Source organism: Sorex fumeus, unplaced genomic scaffold, assembly GCF_029834395.1.
Source record: "Sorex fumeus unplaced genomic scaffold, SorFum_2.1 ptg000058l, whole genome shotgun sequence".
In the NCBI taxonomy this organism is placed as follows: domain Eukaryota; kingdom Metazoa; phylum Chordata; class Mammalia; order Eulipotyphla; family Soricidae; genus Sorex; species Sorex fumeus.
In genome coordinates, this window is record NW_026606115.1 from 19443628 (window position 1) to 19466263 (window position 22636).

The 22636-nt window shown below is 39.6% G+C and overlaps 1 protein-coding gene across 1 annotated transcript in view; it reads right to left on the minus strand.

Annotated features, from left to right (window-relative positions):
- Positions 1–22636, minus strand: part of TBC1D8B (TBC1 domain family member 8B) — a 104976-nt gene that overhangs the window by 33395 nt on the left and 48945 nt on the right. Inside the window, exons 8-10 of the mRNA XM_056125763.1 lie at positions 4779–4922; positions 3753–3903; positions 3078–3292 (exon numbers count right to left, since the gene is read on the minus strand). Coding sequence (XP_055981738.1) covers positions 3078–3292; positions 3753–3903; positions 4779–4922 — 510 coding nt within the window. The remainder of the gene's footprint in view (positions 1–3077; positions 3293–3752; positions 3904–4778; positions 4923–22636) is intronic.

The window sequence follows — 22636 nt, forward strand, 5'->3', positions numbered from 1 at the left end:
TGCTTGAGCGGGCACCAGTAAATGTCTCCATTGTGAGACTTGTTGTTACTCTTTTTGGAATAGTGAATACACCATGGGAAGCTTACCAGGCTCTGCTGTGCGGGCGGGATACTTTCAGTAGCTTGCCGGGTTCTCTGGGAAGTATGGAGGACTCAAACCCAGGTTGGCCGTGTGCAAGGCAAACACCCTACCCGCTGTGCTATCGCTCCAGCCCGAACTTCTAAAATGGTATTTTGTTTAGCACTGTCCTCCCATTGTTCATTGATTTTGCTTGAGTGGGCCCAGTTTTGGGTCTATACCCAACAGTGCTCAAGGCTTTTTATGTACTCAGGGATCGCTTCTGGTAGGGCTCGGACAACCATATAGGGTGCTGGGAATCCAAACCAAATTGGTCTCATGGAAGGCAAGCTCCCTACTCACTGAACTTTCTCTCTCTCCAGCCACTAAAATAGTATTTTAAATGACTATAAGATTATTACATCCATTGAATTTAGTATAATTGAATGACTATTGTACATTTTGGTCAACTCTAATTTTTCATAAACATATAACAATGAAATTGGCCCTCCCGTTGATCGTCGATTTGCTCGAGCGGGCCCAGTAACATCTCCATTGGAGACTTTGTTGTTACTGTGTCTGGCATATCGAATACTCTCGGTAGTTTGCCGGGCTCTCCGAGAGGGGCGGAGGAATCGAACTCGGGTCGGCCATGTTGGCCGCTCGTATAAATATTTACCTAAGTGTTTTAAAATTTTCTTATGTAAGACACCTAGAAATAAATTTTGTCTAATAATACTATTTTTACATGAGCTGATTTCTCTGGGAACATAATATAGAGGTCTTCAATGTGTTCAATCCCCAGTATTCCATATAGTCACTCCAAGCAGTGACAGAAGTGATCCCTGAGCACAAAGCAAGGAGTAAGCCCTGACCAACACTGTCTGTGGTACCCACACAAACAAACAAAACATAAGTTGGTATTTTCAAGTTGCATTCCAGAAACACTACATCAACTTAATTTAAACCAAGATAGTTTGTTGGATGCCTAATTTATTACTGCTTGCCAATACTAAGCATTATAGTAATTATAATGGTCTATGTTGATTTAATAGTGAAAAAATATCTCTTTTTAGTTTTAATTTGAGGATGAAAATTTTTATGGTTTTTGGCCACATCTGGTGATACTGGGGCTTACTCCTGGCTCCGTGCTCAGAGATCTCTCCTGGAGGACTCAGTTGTGGGACATATGTGATATTAGGGATTAAACCCAGCGATTTGCAATGCAAACATTCTACCCACTGCAGTATCTGTCTGACCTGAGGTTGAACTTTTTATGGTTTTATTGTTAATCTATATTTTATGTTCTGTGATTTCATGTTTTCACTTTTTTCCTTATATTTTTCGGGACCCGGGGCGTAGATCTCCAAGCGTGCTCGGATTGGGACTGGGCCTCCTCCAACCAGATTCGCCATCTTCCAGTATGTAGGCTTTACAACCACCAACTGCCCCCGGCGCCGTGTAATCCCATCAATGGCCAAGACCCAGAGACTATAAAACCCAGCTCCCGGAAGTGCACGGCCACATTTGTGTCCGTGCAACATCTCATTATCTAGTTCTTACTATGGAGAACTTTGCAGGCTACCAAAAGTATCCTGCCCACACGGCAGAATCTGGCAAACTCCCCGTGGCTTTTTCAGTATGCCAAAAACCGGTAACAATGATGGGTCTCATTCTCCTGACTCTGAAAGAGCCTCGAATGTGGCACTTGCTAAAATCTCAAGGCTAGGACGAAGGAGACATTACTGGTGCCTGCTCGAGGAAATGGATGAACAACAGGATGACAGTGATACAGTGAAGTATTTACATTAAGGTATCAATTCCTTGTCAGATCTGGCATATTTTATCACAGCCTCAATTTTGCTTATTATGCTCCTAGTCAGGAAGCCATATTGGGAATGATGCCAGTCAAAATGGCCTCTGAAAATGCTCTTTTGGGTCAATGACAACAGGATCCTTTTAACTGGAATGTTCTTTCATTCTATCTTTTTCTCTTAATTCCTCCATGATAATAAATTATTATACAAATAATTTATTCCTATTATAAACTATGATGGAACTCTGTTTATTTAATAATTTGTTGCATTTGTTTTCATTTGCCAATGAATATATTTTAACACCTACTGGTCTATATACTTTAAAGGGTAGAACGCTTACCTAATTCAATGTCATGGCCTTAAGCAACTAACACGGTATCATTTTTACAAACCAAGGTATTAAGGTTTCCTTAAGGTATTGTTACACTTAAGGAAAAATTTAAGTATCCCCAATACTATTCTACTTAGAATAATAACATCTACTGTCAAACTCAATTCAACTTCTGTTTGTATTACCACAGTTTTCAATTTTTTAGAGTTGGATTTAAAATAATAAAAGATAAAGGCCCTCCCGTTGATCGTCGATTTGCTCGAGCGGGCCCAGTAACGTCTCCATTGGAGACTTTGTTGTTACTGTGTCTGGCATATCGAATGGTTTTATCCCTTCCCCCGCCTGGACGAGACCCTGAATTGCCGCCCACAAGCAGCTCCTCTGCTCCTGAATGGCCATTACCTCAGAGGCATACAAACCAATCTCGGAATACAGTGGCTTTTGGCAGAAATCCCTCTAGACTTAATTATTAAAATACCAGAAATTCAAAATCGCACGACCGCATTATCATACACGCTTCATTATCAGCAATAGAAAACAAATTATCTAATGATGCCTTTTCAACAGGTCTGATAGTTGTAGGGAAATTCCAAATAATAACAGTGGGTTTTTTGTCAAAAAATTGAATGTAATGAAAGTAGAGAGTAAAGTGAAAATCAAATGCCACACAGGCAGGGGGAGGGATGGGATGGGGGGTATACTGGGGTTCTTGGTGGTGGAACATGTGCACTGGTGAAGGAATGGGTGTTTGATCATTGTATGACCAAGATTTAAACCTGAAAGTTTTGTAACTGTTCTCATGGTGATTCAATAAAAAAATGGTTTTATCATTTATAATTATGCAGAGAGCTGAGCTCATACTTAAGTCATACCTGGCAGTATCCAATTTTGGGATTCCTGTATGCATAAGCTGTAAGCACCCGCCTCAGGGCAGATATACCAGTATCACTCTGAAAGGCTGGATGCTCAGGAAGAGAGCGACGCAAATCACGTTCAATTTCATCAGTAGTCAAGTTGCAGGTACCAAAGGACTTCTCAACCACGTTAGCATAATAGCCAGGATTAGTAGCCATATCATTAACAGCACCTGTACAGATGAATGCATTAAGTTATGGTACCAAAGGAATATAGTGAAGCTACTATTTCATATATACATGAAGAATGAATTACTGTAAAATTTAGCTGTATGCTCAAGCGATCTCAAAATACAAACAGAAGGAAAAGCTCCACACTAGAATCTATAATCCCAGACCATTAATCTTACCTAACAGATGAATATCCTGAAGTGGATTTCCTCTTAAATTTGTTTTGACACTAAGAATAAATATTTTTTCCTACCATCAATCATATCTTTCCTAATAAACTAATCTGCTGAGACAATGGATGTGTGAATATATAGCTAAGTAAAGATAAATCTTCTGTTTGATTAGTTAGAAATTATGAGTATCTTCCTAACAATCTTTGTAAATATTTTAATTTAGCTTAGTGTATAACTAATAGAATGGGCACAATTAGTATCTGATAAATGAATAAAGTAAACACAATACCTGAAAAAAGGAGCCAGAGCTCTCCTCTTAAGGTCTCTGGAATTCCTCTTACAACCAGATCTCGAGTTCTTTTGGTTCGGAACATGCTAACACCACGCCCACATTCTGCAAATAGGATGTTCCATGACTGTTCTTTCATCTTTTCTTTCAGCTATAAAAAAAATCAAAGCTATGGAACACAGAGAAAATAACTATTTTCAAATAACTGATTACTCTATTTCTCATGAAACAACACCTATGAAAATCAAATATAGAAAGTAAAAGTCATTATTTACATTGGGCCACTGTATCATCTTTTAAACTCATGTGAGTATAATGATTAAAATTTACTATGTAAATGTTTAGTTATTTTCTTATATATAAGATTCTTTTCCATTATACTTGAGAGGCAAAGTGTTGATCCTTCATTCTTCCCCAAGCATCCCAATTTTAGGATTAGCTGAAATCTATGCAAATAAAAGCCAATGGTATATTTTAATCTTCTATATTAATTCTTGATAACACTGTTTATGTGTAATGGAACTAAACAAATCGTACATGGTACTTAGTGAAAAACCTTTTCAGCCCTGAAGAGTTTTCAATTGTGGTACTCTCTAATCTGTACCAAATTTTAATTATTTTATTTTGAAGCACAATATCTTTATTCAGGTAATATAATAGGAGAGAAAGAGCAAAAGTAAGGGAAATAAGAACAGGAAGGGAGAGGGAGAGATAGGGAGAAGCTGAGAGGGGGAGAGAGAGAAAAAGAGATATGTTCAAGATTGGGTTTCTCAAGGGAGCAGAGAGCCGATGTATTTTTAGTTTAATTTAAAAACAAAAGTTTTGAAGTCACACTCAGCAGTGCTCAGGGGCTACTCCTAGAGCACTGCTCAGGGGACCATAAAATGCTGAGGATAAAACTTGTTGCTGGATCGGACCTCCACATGCAAAGCACACGCTGCAGCATTTTGAGACATCTCCCAGGCCCTAAGATATTTTGTTTTGTTCATATGTAAGAGCATAAATTTAAATAGTATCTTTTCCTACCATAATGGAGTTAAGAGTCTCCAAATTCTGTGGATGAAATACTGTCATTAAGGCTTCTGTGTTCACAGTTTTGCTGCACTCCCTCTGATCTGCTGGTACTTCAGTACTGTCAGGTGAATCTACAGAATCAGAACTTACAGGAACCTGAAAAAGAAAATTGCGACTGTTCCAAATGTATCCTTAAAAGGTCCTGCATTAAGGACTTCATATGATGATATGGGATAGTGGTCTAGCCACATATCCAAAACACAGAGTCCACAACACTGAAAACATGAGATCTAAGCTGCAACCATGGGAACTTTGTGATGTGCCTGTCAAGTTGACAGTTGGGGATGGGGCAGGAGTTGGGTGGAAAGGGAATATGGGAACACTGGTGAAGAGAAGTTGACACAGGTGGTGGGATTGGTGTTGAAATACTATATGCCTAAAACTCAACTATCAGTAACTTTGTAAATCATTTCTTTAATAAAAAAAGTTCCTGCATAAGAAAAAGTACTAAAAGATTACATGTCATTTATAACCAGAACCTATAAACATAAATAACAAAGCACTGTTTCAGAAAAACGTTACTTATATCAAAATTAAAGGTGTTAACAAACAAATGTCTGGAGCAGTAAACTTGGGATTCTAATTAACCCACTCTTCAACGGAAGCAACAAAACATTGATTGAGAAAACGTCTGAAACAAACCAGTTGATAGCACTGGAAATTAACCCAGGATACACAACACTCTAAAGGATACATTCAAGTAAAATTAGTATCACCAAGAACACAAACTGTGATAACTCAAGTATATTACCAACTCCCCCTCCTCCCAAGCTCTGAAATATGTTTGCCATGAAAATCAGCATTATCACAGTCAATATATTTTTTGAACTTCATTAAAAGTCTCATCCCCAGAATACAGTCTGGTATTTTCATCAAAATAGCAGCACCCTGGAAAAATGTACATTTCTAGCATGTTATTATCTTATTTGTTATTATTATTTGTTATTTGCTTCGAGTTCAACTCTTTTGAAAAAAAGCATGATCTCTTGGAACGTTACAGAACACTACAGAACTTTATTGGTAATAAATATCACAAGTCCCTATTGGCAGTTAAAGTGGGAAGGTCGGAGATGTTTGAGCAGTAGCATTCCTGCTGAGATACATTGCTCAAAGTCTGGTCAGGTCCTATTCGCTAGAGCCTCTGCTTGTGCTCCTCAGGCAATGTGTCTCTCTTATCAGCATTTTCCCATAGCCCTCTACCTCCGGTCCTCTAGCTAGATCCTCCCCAGGCCTTTAACTTTGTACACATTTCAATAGGTGGGGTTAATAAAGTCTACATTCCCTACTTTGCCTCTGCAGGGGACACCCAGTATAAAAGAGCAGAAGAGCAATTGCTCAAGCCTGGGTCCCTGCCAGGGTGTGAATAAATCGTGTCTCTAAGGGCTTTGTGAGAGAGTTCTCTGGTTTTTCCCATTTTGGCCTGGTGAAAATTCCACAACATGTAAGTCTATGTATGATTTCTATTTGGGGCACAGAACATCCTGGCTAAAAAAAATTAAAAGACCTGGCAATGCAGATGACCCTATGGAACTCTGGAAAACTCCAAAATATTCTTGTGGAATCTAGAAGTATGCATATACAATGCAAAGCTGTAAATATGACCAGGAAAGATAAGGGCCTGGAGAAGCTCCCAGGAACTCAACTCTGGCTGACTTAGAAAACAGGAATTATAAACTAAGACTGATTTATGACATGTCTGCATAGGACCTGCCTCTTTTATAACTTGATTTTCACACAAAGATAGCCCTAGACAAAAAAGTAAATAGTGTTCCAAGGTATTGAAGGCAATCTAACATTCCATTTGATCGATCAATTTATATGAACTACATAAATTATTTATGAATCAGGGTTAAAAATAGAAATAAGACTTAATTATTTTTAAAGTAACATAAGGAATGTCCTGGAAGGAATCCAATTCTTAGATTTTGTAAACAGAGAATGTAAAGCAGCTATTATATAGTCAGAGAACAATGCAAAGAAAGCTATGTTTAAAAAAATAAAGAACCTATTTAAAAACTAGGCAAAAGATTTTAACATAGATTTCACATATACATATCCAATAATAATATGAAAAGATGCTCAACATTAAGTCATTAGGGGATTACAAATTAAAACAACTATAATTGCATATCTATTAAAATGGATAATATTCAAAACACTAATAATTCCAAGCACTTCTGAGATATGGAGCAACTGTTGATTCACTGCTGATGGAGATATGAAATGGCAAAACCACTTTGGAAAACTGGCAGTTTCTTAAAAATATAAACATAGTCTTACCACACAATACTGCACATTTGTTCCTGTGAATGTATGTAAGAGAGAAAATTTATGTTCATACAAAAACCTGCATGTGAATTTTTTTGCTCTTTAGGTCACACCCAGCAATGCTCAGGGGTTACTCCTGGCTCATGCATTCAGGAATTAATTGTGGTGGTGCTCGGGGTACTATATGGGATGCTGGGCATCAAACCCGGGTCAACCACATGCAAGACAAATGCCCTACCCGCTGTGCTATCACTCCAGCCCCGGATGTTTTTTTTTAAATGTAGGAGTACTGCCATTTATTGTACATAGACGTTTATAGCAACTTCTTTCACAGTTGCCAACCAAGGTGTCCTCAAATATATGAATGAATAAATACTCAATTATATATAGATACTGGGATTTTTTCTTTTTTTAAATTGAGATGTATTTAAGAAATAAAAGAAATAAAATACATAACCTTTCAGTACCTGTATTGCAAACCATAATGCCCAGAGAAAGGGAGAGAGAGGCAGAGACAGAGACAGTGACAGAGACAGAGAGAGAGACAGACAGGCAGAGAAACAGAGAAGAAAATTGCCTGCCATAGAGGCAGGCTGGGGGTGGAGGAGGGTTAGCAGGAAGGAAACTAGAGATATCGGTGATGGGAAATGTACACTGGTAAAGATTGGGTATTGGAATATTGTGTGATTGAAACCAATCATAAACAACTTTGAAACTGTATCTCATGGTGATTCAATTTTAAAAAAATCAACTACCAACAAAATTAAAGTTTAGATTGAAAAAGTCCTATCATACCAAAAAATGTGGAGACTGCTTTAAATAAGTTGGATATCCATTCATGAGTAATCTCAACCATTGCTGGCACAGATGCGAGGAAAAAGAACTCTCACTGATCGTTGGTTGGAAATGATGACTATTCAACTTACAATTATAAAAGCTTCTCAAAAAATAAAGGTTGAACTTTCATATGACCTAGCAATTCCACTACATGACATCTACCCCAACACACTATTTTGAAAGACATTTGTGCCTGTATGGTCAAATGCAACACTATTAACAACAACTCTGATCTATAAACAATTCAAGTATCCAAGAACAGAATACAGGACAAAAAATGTGGTATATATACACAATGAAATAATATTCAGCTACAAGAAAAGATGAAATCATGAAATTTGCTGTTATGTGAATTGAACTAGAAAATACCATGCTGAGTGAAGCCAGTCAGAAAGCAATGGATGGATAAAGAATAATCTCCCTCATGTGTATAAAGAAACACAGTAAGGAAGTAACAAATGTCCAAAGGCAACAAAAAACTGAGAACTGATCTTCAGATATGAGCTTATCAAGAGGGTCCATGGGCAGATGGCAGTGAAAGATGGGGCACTGGTATGGTGAAATAGACACTCTGATTGTAGTGTGGCATTGGAATGTTGTATGTATGAAAGTATTAACAGTACTGAAATCACAGTGTCTTAAAAACTGAAGAAAGAAAATATTTTTAATTAAAATTTAGGAAAAAATGGGGAAAGGAGATGGATGTATCTGCAAAGGGGACAAAGAGATGACCAGAATCCATAAGAAAAAAGTGTTTATCATTGTTTATTATCAGGGAAGTTCAAATCAAAATGACAATGAGTTATTATCTCACATCAGTGAGAATGGCATATTCCAAAAAGACTGGAAAAACCAGTGCAGCAGGGATCTGATAAAAAAAATCAGACAAACCTCATTAACTTGAGGTAGGAATGTTGTCTGGTTTAATTTCTATAGCAAACAATATTAAACCTTCTCAAGAAATTAAAAATAGAACTGCCATTTACTATTGTGATTTGACTCCTTGGAACAAATGCATACCTTTGTTCTTTGTGAAATTATATGTGCACACAATGATATATTATTATATTACCCAAAATATGGAGACAAGTCAAATACTCAATGACAGTGGGTAAAGAAAGTGTAGTATATTAAAATCTTTTACATGATTATTTAAAACAAAATAAAGGGTTAGAGGCTGGAGAGATAGTACATTAGGTAGGGTGCTTGCTTTGCATACAGCGAATCCAGGTTTGATCCCTGAAACCACAAATAGTCTCCCAGACACCACCCGGAGTTATTCCTGAGCACAGAGCTGGTAATAAGTCCTGAGCACCACTGGGTATGGCAGAACATAAGTCGTGGAGGAAGGAACACGAACATGGAGCTAGCTCAGGCCTACTGATAGTGGGAGCTGTTTACAGCTGGTGGTTCTTGCTTTGCAATGCTGAATTACAAGACAGAGTTGAAGCTCAGGAAAAGCCAAAGTACTTCTTCAAGCCAACCATGAAAGCATGAATCTAATATGTCTGTTTTTATTTTTTGCTTTTTGAGCCACACCCAGCAATGCTCAAGCAATGCTCAGGGGTTACTCCTGGTTCTGCACTCAGGAATTACTCCTGGCAGTGCTTGGGGAACCATATGGGATGCCAGAGATCAAACTCAAGTCGGTCATGTGCAAGGCAAACACACTATCCGCTGTACTATCTCCCTGGCCCCTGAATCTAATAAGTCTTCATGGTCACCCTTCCTGAATGTAAAAACAAATTTTACTATCAACATGAATCTCTTCTCCAAACAAACATGCCTTGAATTGTTCTTCAAAGATGGGTTTTCCACAGGGGCCAGAAGGACTGGTAAATGGTTAGAAGCTTTCCACAAGCTTGGGGGGTTAGGATAAAGAAATGACCAGTATGATAATAATAGTTGGAAATTATCACTTTGGACAGGAACTGAATGTACAAAGTAGGTAAACAGATATACCTGAAAACCTTTCAGTACCTGTACTGCAAACCATAATGCTCAAAAGGAGAAAAAGAGAGACGAGTGAGCAAGAGCAAGAGCAAGAGCAAGTTAGAGAGACAGAGAGAGATAGAGAGAGAAAGAGAAGAAAAGTGCCTGCCATGGGAGGAGGCAGGAGAGAAAGTGGGGATATTGATGGTGGGAAATGCACAATGGTGAAGGAATGGGTGTTAGAACATTATGTTACTGAAACCCAATCATGAACATCTTTGTAACTGTGTTTCTCACGGTGATTCAATTAATTAATGCATATTTTTTAAAAAGACACTTTTCAAAAGCTACCACATTGTCAGGGGGTTCTCATTTTTTAATGTCCAAAATATAAAGTCAAAACATTTCAGATGACGTATAATGAATATGCAATGGAATAGAATCACGATCACGATCACGACCACCCTGTTGTTCGTCGATTGCCTCGAGCAGGTGCCAGTAACGTCTTCTTCGTCCTAGCCCTGAGATTTTTTTTTTTAAAGTGCCATATTCAAGGCTTTTTCAGGGTTAGGAGAATGAGACCCATCATTGTTACTGGTATTTGGCATATTGGGTATACCACGGGGAGTTTGCCAGACTCTGCCGTGTGGGCATGTTACATTTGGTAGCCTGCCAGTTTGACCGAATTAGGAATGAGATGATAAGATGCCGCGTGCTTCCGGGAGCTGAGTGTGATAATCTCTGGATCCTGGCCGTTGTTGGAGTTACACGGCAGTTGGTGGGTGTAACTGTCTAGTTACTGGCAGGTCCAGTCCCAAACTGTACAGGCTTGGAGATCTCAGCCCCGGGTCCCACACACCTGGGTTCCTCTGTCAGTTCTTTTATGCGTGAGGCTCATCCAAGTGTGTGGAGAGTGCTCCCAGCAAGGCCTTGGCTGGGCCTCGGTGGTCTTCAGCTGTTGGGCCCTGGTGGAGACAGTCAGGCATAGGGTAGGAGACTCTGTGGAATAGAATAAACACTCCTATATGTTTGTGTCCTACAGCTTTATTAAGAAAGTCTCCATTTGTATGTTTTCTAGATTTTTGTTAAGAAAATAAGTTACTGGTGGAGGGATGGGTACAAAATTGTAAGTCTACAACTGTACCTCATGGTGTTTCACTAATAAATATTTTTTCAAAAAAAGAAGAAAGTAAGTTTACAATTGCATTTAAAAAAGAAAATGTAGGGGCTGCAGAGATAGCACAGCGGGTAGGGCATTTGCCTTGCATGCGGCCGACCCCAGTTAGATTCCCAGCATCCCATATGGTCCCTTGAGCACGGCCAGGAGTAACTCCTGAGTGCAGAGCCAGGAGTAACCCCTGTGCATCGCCAAGTGTGACCCAAAAAGCAAAAAAAAAAGAAAGAAAATGTAGTATATATACATAATAGAATACTTCTCAACTATTTGAATAGCTTTCATTTTCTACAACATTGATGATAGTACATGAGAGTGTCTTGTTAGAAAAATAAGTCAGAAGGTGGGCAAATGCTGGATACTCTCACTAATATTTGGTATATAAAGAAATAAAGGAAGTGAATGGACAGTATCCAATGGAAACAAATCCGCGGGCTTTGACAACAGAATAGAGGTTGCTTTATGTGTGTGTTGTGTAGGCATGGTAGGAGGGTATTCAGGCATGGGGAATAAAATAACAGACTAGAAGTGACAAGAGGATAGTCATGGAAGTTCTTTAGCATTTTGGTGGGGGAGGAGGTAACTAACTTTCTACTTCAAAAATATTAGCATTAACACTACTGTAACCATGTTACCTTAGTAACAATAAAATACCAAAAAAATAAACAAATTTTAGCTATGTATTATGAAAAAGTGGCTGGTTCTGGAGGTCTTTGGCTGCCAGGGCTCTGCTCGCAGCGGCGAGGGAAACTCAACCCACCCCCTCCAAGGGGCTCCAGCGAGGACTGCCATGCGCAGGTGCAGGAGATTCTGTGCTATTCTCTTCTGGGAGCTGGGTTTTATAGTCTCTGGGTCTTGGCTGTTGATGGAATTACTACAACCATTCTGAGACCACTCTCCAAATGCACGAAGGTACTGGCAGAGGAACAAAGGCATGCGTGTCCCGGGACTGAGATCTCCAAGCCTGCTTGGATCGGGACTGAGCATCCTCCACCCAGGTCCTCCATCTTCCAGTAGGCATGGGTCACACCCACCAACTGCCCCCAGCACCGTGTAATCCCATCAACGGCCAAGACCCAGAGACTATAAAACTCAGCTCCCGGAAGTGTGGCTGCGTGACATTTTATTATCTCGTTCTTACTTTGGACAACCTGGCAGGCTACCGAATGTAACCTGCCCACACGGCGGAGTCTGGCAAATTCCCCGTGGTGTACCCAATATGCCAAGTACCAGTAACAATGATGGTTCTCATTCTCCTAAACCTGAAAGAGCCTTGAATATGGCACTTTTTAAAATCTTAGGGCGAGGACAAAGGAGACGTTACTGGTGCCTGCTCGAAGCAATCGACGAACAACAGGATGATCGTAATCATGATGAAAAAGTAATAAGACTCAAAGTTAGAAATGAAAGGGGAGATATAACTGATACCATAGAAATAAATTATAGGAAACTACTATAATAATTACATGGCAACAAATTGTACAAGATAGAAAAGAATTCTTAGAAAAACAACATGAAATTGAATCATGAAGAAAACTCTAAATAGCCAGTAAAAAGGAAAATGAACCAGTAGCTAAGATCCAGAGACCTACACTATTGAATTCCTCCAAATATTCAAAGAAGAATTAATACCAGTCCTCCTCAAACTCTTCCACAAACTGAATAGGAGGGACAACTTCCAAACCTGGTTTTATGAGACAAGTGTTTTCCAGATACAAAGCCCAAGTAAGGAGACTGAAAGAAAAGAAAACTATAGACCAACATCCCTAATGACTACTAATGTGAACACTTTCAGTCAAATACTACCAAACCTAGTTCAACAACATAACACTATGATCAAGTGGGATTTATCCCAAAGATAAAACGATAGTTTGAGACACACAAAAGAATCTTGGAACCAAGCAGTCTGCTACCGAGATGCCTCGACACTTTGCACCAGGCCCCTCTCACCAGGCTACTCCAGACGGAAGCAGGTGCTGTCCCTCTGCCTGCCCCCTAGAATCCCGGCTATCTCCCAGAACCCAATGAAAAGCCCAGGTACATGGGAGCAGTACCGGCAAAAGCCAGGCCTCACGGGATGGGGAAGGAGCCAGTCCCTCCCCTCCCCCATCCCCGCCCTGTGGGACCCTAAGATGATGCCCACTAACTGCTTCTGGCTACTACTTAAGCCCCTTAATTGCCGTAATCCAGAGACACACAAAAGAATCTAGGAATTGAGCAGCTCACTGCAGAGATCTCTCCAGACCCAAATTATTAAAGGTAAAGGTAAAGGCCCTCCCGTTGATCGTCGATTTGCTCGAGCGGGCCCAGTAACATCTCCATTGGAGACTTTGTTGTTACTGTGTCTGGCATATCGAATACTCTCAGTAGCTTGCCAGGCTCTCCGAGAGGGGCAGAGGAATCGAACTCGGGTCGGCCGCGTGTAAGGCGAACGCCCTACCCGCTGTGCTATCGCTCCAGCACCAAATTATTAAAATTTCAGAATTTCAGGAGCACATGGCCACTCCTGCGGCCATGTGACATTACATGCTGTTCATAACAAGCAACACAAAATAAAGTTTCTAGCATTGCATTTTTGGCAGGTTTGAGTGGTGGTGGGAAAATTCCAAATAATGGTGGGACTGGTGTCGAAAGATTGAATGTAATCAAAGTAGAGAGAGAGTACTGTAGATATTTTCGGCCACACAGGCAGGAGAAGGAGTGAGATGGGGTGTGGGGATACTAGGGATTTTGGTGGTGGAAAATGTGCACTGGTGAAGGGATGGGTGTTTGATCACTGTATGCCCAAAACTCAAACATGAAAGTTTGTAACTGTATCTCATGGTGACTAAATAATAAAAAAAGACAGATTTCTGAAGTGATGCCTGCACTTGTTTGTTCATTGCAGCACTGTTTACAATAGCTACAGTCTGAAAAATACCTGAATGCCCAAGATCAGATGACGAGTTAAAGAAAATTTGGTACATCTACACAATGGAGTACTATGTAGCTGTTAGGAAAGATGAAGCCATGAAATTTATATACAAGTAGTACTACATGGAAAGTATCATGTAAGTGAAATGAGTCGGAAAGAGAGGGACAGACATAGAAAAATTGCATTCATCTGGGGAACATAAAGTAACAAAATAGGAGACTAACACCCAAGAATAGCCGAGATAAGTACCAGGAGGTTTACTCCATCACTTGGAGGCCAGCCGCACATGCTAGGGGAAAAGGCAGCTCAGATAGAGAAGGGAGCACTAAATAAAGGGTGTTGGGAGGATCCTCCCAGGATGGGAGATGCATTCTGAGAGTGGACTTTAGACCGAACATGACTGCCACTTAATGCCTCTTTTGCAAACCACAGCACCCAAAAGGAGAGAAAGAACAAAGGGGAATGCCCTGCCACAGAGGCAGGGTGGGATGGGGGGATGGGGGAGTGGGAGGGATACTGGGATCAGTAGTCGTAGAGAATGAGCACTGGTGGAGGGATGGGTATTTGATCATTGTATAACTGAAACCCAAGCACAAAAATTTATAAATCTACGACTGTTCCGCATGGTGTTTCACAATAAAAATCTAAAAAAAAAATTTCCCGACATGTAAAAGCTCTGTACAAAAATATTATAAAATGGTCCTTGGTTTTATAACGATACAAAAGATAGTTCAACACATGCTAATCAATAACAACATTAATAGACTGAAATATATAAGTTACTTGATTATCTCATAAATGGAGAAGAAACATTTGGCAAAATTTAACATCCACTCATACAAAGTATAGGCCATATATGACAAGTGTTGAGCTAATATATTCAGTGGTGAAAGGTTGAATGCTTTCTAAGATCAGGAACAGGACAAGTAAGCATACTCCAACTACTCCTATTCAATTCAGATAAAGGAATTATGCAAGAGAAATAAGGATCCAAATCAAGAAGGAAGAAGGAAAGTTGTTCCTGCTTATTACACAATCATGTTTCTATAGAATTAAAGACTACCAAATAAGCTGTTAGAACTAATTTATGAATCCAGTAAAGTATCAGGATAAAAAAATCAATATACAAAAAGTAACTATATTTGTATATACTAATAATGAAATATCTGAAAAATAAATTAAAAATCCCATTTATATGGACATAAAATGATAAAATATTTGGGGATAAATTTAGGAAGTTAAAATGCCATACATTAATATAAATTATTATTTCAAATTATATAATGAAATAAATTGAAGACATAAATAAATGACAATATACCCTTTGTCTATGGTAAGAGAATGTTTATATCCATAATATTCAAAGTTATCTATAGATTCAATACTAATAAAATTCCTAATAAAATTCCAATAATTTCTTGCAGAAATAGAAAATAAATTCTAAAATTCATAGTGAACTACATGAGATCTCCTGTAGCCAAGAAATAGCAAAGCTGGAAGCATCTTCCTGATTTCAAAATATATTACAAAGCTATAGTAATCAAATAAATGACATACTCGAATAAAATCATAGAATTGAAAGTCTCCCCACTTCCCCAACCCCATATATAGAGCCAATTAATATTTGACAGGGAAACCAATAATACTAATTGGGGAGATGATAATCTCTTCAATAAAGTATGTTAGAAAAACTGGACAGTCACATTCAAAAGAATGAAATTGAACCTTAATCATAGTCCATGTGCAAATATGATCTAGTTTGACTAAAGTCTTAGACATAAGATCCACAATCATAAAATTATTAAGGAAAGGAAAGGAAAGGCTCCATGATAAGATGCAGTGCTGGTGATAAAACTCTAAGGCTCTAAGGCATGTGCTCTAACACTTGAGTCACATTCCTAGAACTTTGTTAAAGTTTTTGGCTATGACATTAAAAATATAAGCTAAAGTCAACAAATAGGACTAAATGAAACTAAAATGCTTGTACACAAATCATGCAATTTGACACTGCATTGATGGATCTGTAGAGTATCATGCTGAATAAAATCAGCCAGAAAGATAGAGATAGATACACAATGATCTCTCTCATGTGCAGGATTAAAAAACATGGTAGGGGAATAGCATTCACAAATAAAACATAAACTGAGAACTGATTTTCAGTCGGGAGCTTTCCACATGGGAGAGAAGGAGGACATAGCAGGAGGGTCCACTGGAGTATTTGGACATTCTGTTGGAGGATGTGGTAGAGGAAAGTGGACATTCTTGTGGAGTGTGGTGCTGGAAGCTTTATGTATAAAACCATACCAATAACAGTTTTGTAAGACAGGGTACTTAAATTTTCATAGAGGTGGGAAGGCAGGGGGTGAGGGTCGGGGGTGATAGGAGGGAACCGGGGGAGACTGGTGCTGGGAAATGTACACTGGTGGAGGGATGGGTGTTAGAATACTGCATGACAGAAACCCAATTGTAGGATAACACTCTTTTGTCCTTCCTCAGGTAGCTTAGGTTTGTCAGGTCACACCCATCTAAGAACACTGAACTTGTATTGTAAGCAATGTCCTTTCTGGGTGGACACAGGAAGACAGTTAATAATAATTCCGAATAATATTTACTCCTGGGCATCTGATTTCTTGACTCAGTTGCCCTTAGTTCCTAGCACCCCAAAAGCAGGGTCCCGAAGAGGGACTGAATAGACCCAGGGCAAGTTGTGAGCTACCCTGGCATCGAAATGGACCAGGCCAAAGAGCCACGATACTCAACTATAAGTTGAGGGCATGATCATGGACAAATGCTGTCATGATCCAAAAGTAAGTAACGACGAGACCAGGACTCTGATGGAGCTAGGAAGATTAACCTGGCCTGAGGACTGCAGAATGTATAGTGAGATATTCTCAGGAAGAACCAAACTAAGTTTATATCTCTTACTGTGCTCATACAGAATGACATTGCTAGAAATATTAGAAGTAGATTTATTACAACTATTTAAGAAGATTACTAACTGAGGGGAGAACACACTCTTGTTGGGATCTCACCCTTGAAAGGATCTCCTAATAATGTGGAGTAATCTCTGTAAAATGGGATTTTATCCTTGAGTTAATCTCCTGGAGGAGTGGTTTTACCTCTCTTTGTTGATTTGTCAATATTCAACCCACCTTTATGTCACCGCCTTATGTGACTGCTATATAAACTAAGATGGTAGGCTCGGGGGAGGAGAGTCAGAAGCAAGAGAGCTCGGGCTCCAGAGATCCAGAGTCAGAGAAAGAGGGGCGCAAGCTTGAGAGAAAGAACAGCCATCCTGATCCAGGCACACACAGGGCTCAAGAACACCGAACACAGGCAGTGAGAAAGAGCCATCCAGTGAGCCCGTGAACACACAACCTTCAGTGTGATAAGATTTTACACCCAATCATGAACAGCTTTGTAATGGTCTATCTCACAGTGATTCAATAAAAAAGTTAAAAAAAATTTAAAAGCTTATACATAGCAAGGGAAACTAGATGAAGGACAACCATGTGAGCAAGCTGGGTTCCGAAACGGATACAGCACGATCAACCATATCCACATGCTCATTGAGAGTTCAAGATGCCACTCTGTCTAATGTTAATTGATTTAAAGAAGGTCTTTGATTCTGTTGAGACTGAAGCAGTCATCGAAGACCTAGCCAAACAGGGCATTCGAACTCAAAACATCAGGATCCTCTGTGAGCTGTATTAAGGATTCACCACCAGGATCTCACCATTCTACAAGGAACTGATCATTGACGTCAAGAGAGGGGTTTGGCAGGGTGATAACATTTCACCGAAACTCTTCAGTGCCACCCTCGAGAGTGTCATGCAACAACTGGAATGGGAAACAATGGAGTGAAGGTAGACAGTCGGCAACTACACCATGTCTGCTTTGCTGATGAAATCATTTTAATAATACCAAGCATTAGCCAAGCAGCACAAATGCTGGCCAACTTTGACCGTGAGTGTGGAAAGGTCGGACTGCAGCTGATTCTCACCAACACAATGATTATGAGAAACAGATTCGTTCCTGATGTTCCATTCGCTCTCAATGGAATGAACTCTCTGAATGTAGCAGTTATGTGTACCTAAGTCGAGAACTCAACATGATGAACAACCTGGCACCTGAGTTGCTCAGGAGGAAGTGAGCGGCATGGAACGCCTACAAGAGCATCAAAGAAATAGCTAAGAGGATGAAGAACCTCCAGCTCTGGGCACATCTCTTTGACTCCACCATTCTCCCTGCATTAACATATGCCTCAGAGACCTTGGTCCTATGAAAACAGGATGAGAACTCTATTTGGGTCTCCCGAAGAGGAATTGAAAGAGCTATGCTTGGAGTAATATGCTTCACTCAAGTGAGAGAAGGAATCTGCAGTTCCGACCTCCGTCAACAATCGAGAATCAGGGACTCTGTCTTGTTTGCCAAGGCATCGGAAATCAGATGAGCTGGACACGTAATGCGATTAGGGGATGACCTCTGGACTAGAGCTGTTGCTGACTGGATTCCACAGGACGTCAAAAGATCGTGTGGTCGCCCACCTATGAGATGGTAAGACTTCTTCGTCAAGACCCTGAACGAACGGTTTGGAGCTCTTCTTGTTCCTGGAATGAGCAGACGCCATTGGGCTACACTAGCACGCAACAGGGACAAATGCAGATGTTACTGGTGCCCGCTCGAGCAAATCGATCAGTAACAGGATGTCAAGTGATCAAGTGATACATCAAGTGAATATTATGGAATGAAAGAAATTACTATTTTAAAGCCATAGATAAAATATATGCTTAATGTCCAATATATATGTATGTATATATATATATATATATAAAACTCATACAACTCAATACCATAAAGATATGAATAAGATGGTCAAAGGGGAATGACAGATATAACTCAAATTGTAGAGTGCATGAAAGGCCCTGAGTATGATCCCTTGCATCACATGACTACAAAAGCAAGCTGTGTATATTCCTTCTGGTCCCCATGAACAGAAACAATTATAGTACCAGGGTGTCTGACCACAGAAACATTAGGTCTGCACTGCCAGTCCAACCCTTACAACCAACTTCACCAGCGTACTTGGTGTAGCCCTGTAAAAATGGGTAAAGTATCCGTATAGATACTCTTCTAAAAATGGCATTACAAATGAGCAGCAAGTATAGAAAAAGGTGTTTTTTTTTCTTTTTGGGTCACACCTGGCAATGCACAGGGGTTACTCTTGGCTCTGCACTCAGGAGTTACTCCTGGTGGTGTTCAGGGGATAATATGGGATGCTGGGAATCGAACCCAGGTCAGCTGCGTGCAAGGCAAACGCCCTACCCACTGTGCTATCTTTCTAGCCCCCAGAAAAAGGTGTTTAACATCACAAATTCTGAAGAAAAAGTAAATCAAAACCACAATGAGACATCGCCTTATACCTGTTACAAGGGCTATTATAAAATGCAAGAGAGAACGATTTTTGGCAAGGATATGGAGAAAAGGGAATCCTGTAGGCTGCTAGAGTGAATTGGTACAGCTAGTAAGGAAAATAATATGGAGCTTCCTCAAAAATTAAAAATAGAACTACCAGATGATACAGCAATCCCAATTCTGGGTATATACCTAAAGAAAATAAAATCATTATGTCAGAGCAAATTTCTGCACTGCTATGTTCATTGAAGTATTATTTACCATATCATGGAAGGTTCAGTTTACTCTTTATGATACACAGTTTGTTGCTGTAAGACATGAAACAACCTAAAAGTCCATTGACAGAATGTGCTATATATTCACACATCCAATGGAATAATTCTTAGTTCTAAAACTGGAAGTACTGCAATTTGCAATAGCATGAAAGAACCTTGAAAGCATTATACTAAGTAAAGGAAGTAAGACAGAAAAAGACAGCTATGTATGATCTCACTTTTATATGGAATCTACAGTAGCTGAATCTGAAGTCATAGAAATGGAGACAGGAACAGGACATAGCACAAAGGTAGGGGCAATTAGAAGTTGTTGGTCAAATGGGACAAACTTACAGTTATATTAGAAGTCCTAGAGATGTAATATACAGAACAGTGACTATAATGAACAAAATATAACGTATTGTATACTGGGAAGCTGCTGTGAGAGATTTAATTTATTTCAAAATATAAAACATTTTGAGGGCTGGAGAAAGTTCAGCAGGTAGGGCACATGACTGATCCAGTTTCAATCTCTTGCATCCCATAAGGTCCCCAGAGCCCTGTGAGGAGTAATTCCTGATTGCAGAGGAATTATTCCTGAGTACTGCCAGATGTGCCCCCCAAACCCAAAAAGACCCTATAAGACATTATCACACACAGGAAACAAACTGGACATGTGAGTGGAGAATATTAACATATTTACACAAGAAAGTTAAGAATTGAATTGCGCTTGATTCTAACTTTTGATTTCTAAGTCAGAAGTTCCATGAGCCTGTACAGGCTAAAAGTTAATAACCAATACTCAGCGAAACTTTCAAATCAAATGCCAAAGCCCTGGACTCAATCTAAATAAATTGAACTGAAATTTCTACAGGTGAGGTATGGATGTACTTTGTTTCTGGTTTGGTTTTGGGGCCATACCAAGGGTGTGTTCAGGGCTTACTACTGGCTTTGTGCTCAAGGATCACTCCTAACCCCTGATCTAGTAGGGTTAAGGTGGCCATATGTGATGCTGAATAACAAACTTGGGCCAGTCATATGCCAGGCAAGCACCTGGGCTGCACTGTCTCTCTGACCTTGATGTAGTTGTGGTTTGTTGTTTTCTTGTTTTTTTTTCAGAGGTGGGGGGACATACCCAATGTGGGGTGCCTAGGATTGAACCTGGGTTGTCTGTGTGAAAGGCAAACACCCTGATCTCTGGTCCCAGAGCATATTTTTTATGTAGGAGTACTGCTATATTCAGCCACTGATTAGCTGATTGAATTGGGCATGAACTCCACCTCTTTTTCCCCATTTTTCTATAATTTTATTTATTGAATCACCATGAGAGCAGTCACAAATCTTTTGGGTTTAAGTTTCGGTCATACAATGAAACACCCATACCTTCACCATAGCACATTCTCCACCACCAAAAACCCCAGTATACCCCCATCCCACACCCTCCCCCTACCTGTGGGGCAGATGATTTCCACATTACTCTCTCTCTATTTTGATTACATTCAATATTTTGACACCAGACCCACCATTATTATTTGCAATTTTACCCCAACACTCACATCTGCTGAAAAGGAAATAGTAGACAATTTGTTTTCTATTGCTGGCTATGAATAACATATGATGTCGCGTGGCTGCAGCAGCGGCCACTCGATTTTGAAATTTTGAAATTTTAACAATTAAACCTGGAAGGATTTCTGCCAAAACCTGCTGGGTTCCGAGATTTGTTCCTGAGTCTCTTGGATCATGGCCATTAAGCAGCCTGATCAGGAGCCAGAAAGGCCACTCATGGGCAGTGACTCGGGGTCTCATTGGGAAGGGGAGGAAAGGGCTGGCTCTATCCCCATCCTGTGAGGCCCCGCATGTCTTGTCACTGTGGGCCCAAACCTGACTGTCTAGTGGCCTATGGAGGATAGTGGCCACCGGGCCGCCAGGGGAAACAGGCCAAGGCATGAAACCTAGTCCCACCTGAGGTGGTCCAGCGCCTGTAACCTACTGCAGGGACTGGACACATTTCTGCCGAAAGTCATTGGGTTTTGAGATTTGTTTCTGAGTCTCTGGGATCATGGCCCTTAAGCAGTTTGATCAGGAATCAGAGAGGCCAACGCCTCCAATTATATAGCTGAGCTGAAGGTGGTTTGTGGGTGTGTCTCCCACATACCTAACTTTTGGCCGTTTACTTTCTTGGTAAACTTTGCCCCAACTTTTTGGGGTCTGCCAAATGCACAGAAGCAATTTTGGGGTATCTGGAAGTCTGAAGGTGCCATCAGGCTGCTGATGCACTCGCCTCACAGGTACAGATTGACCTGCTGGCGGCACCATACCCCCACCAGACCATATTTATTTTTAAGAAAAAAATTACAGCTATATCTAATGTGTACTGATGGTAGAAATCTAGTGCTACATACCAGGCTGTTCTACTGCTATTTCTCAAATTGTTCATTGATGGCAGGTTTATTTATAAAGAGAAAAACATATAAATTAAGTGATACAAATGCTGAGATTAACAAAAGATAATACTGTCTTTTGAAAATTTGTTTGGAGAAATTAGGGTCTGGTACCATTTTACTCCCCAAAAATGGGAGCAAAATGTTCAATTGTCTACTAACTGCGCAAATGTGAGTAATCATTTTCAAATTATGGAACTCAATTTCTTCATCCATAAATCAAGGTTTATAAATTTTATTAACACGTAACAAACATAATATGATTAAAGAATGCATATGTAAATGTATTATGATATTAAATGTATATGGATATTATTTTTGTGACAATAATACCCCTACATATAGAGTTTATATATATATAGTTTATAAAGAGGTCTTTTTCAACTTTTAATGCTGATTTGAAGTCTTGTCTCTAAATTAATGATAGAAGCAAGAAAATGCATTTACTACAGACAGATGTGATGGATTTACTGAAAAAGGATAAAAATAAAATAATGAACAAAGCATATAAATAAAATAATTATTAAATAACAGTTACAAGAGAGTCAATTTTAAATGTTTTCACTACGAAAATA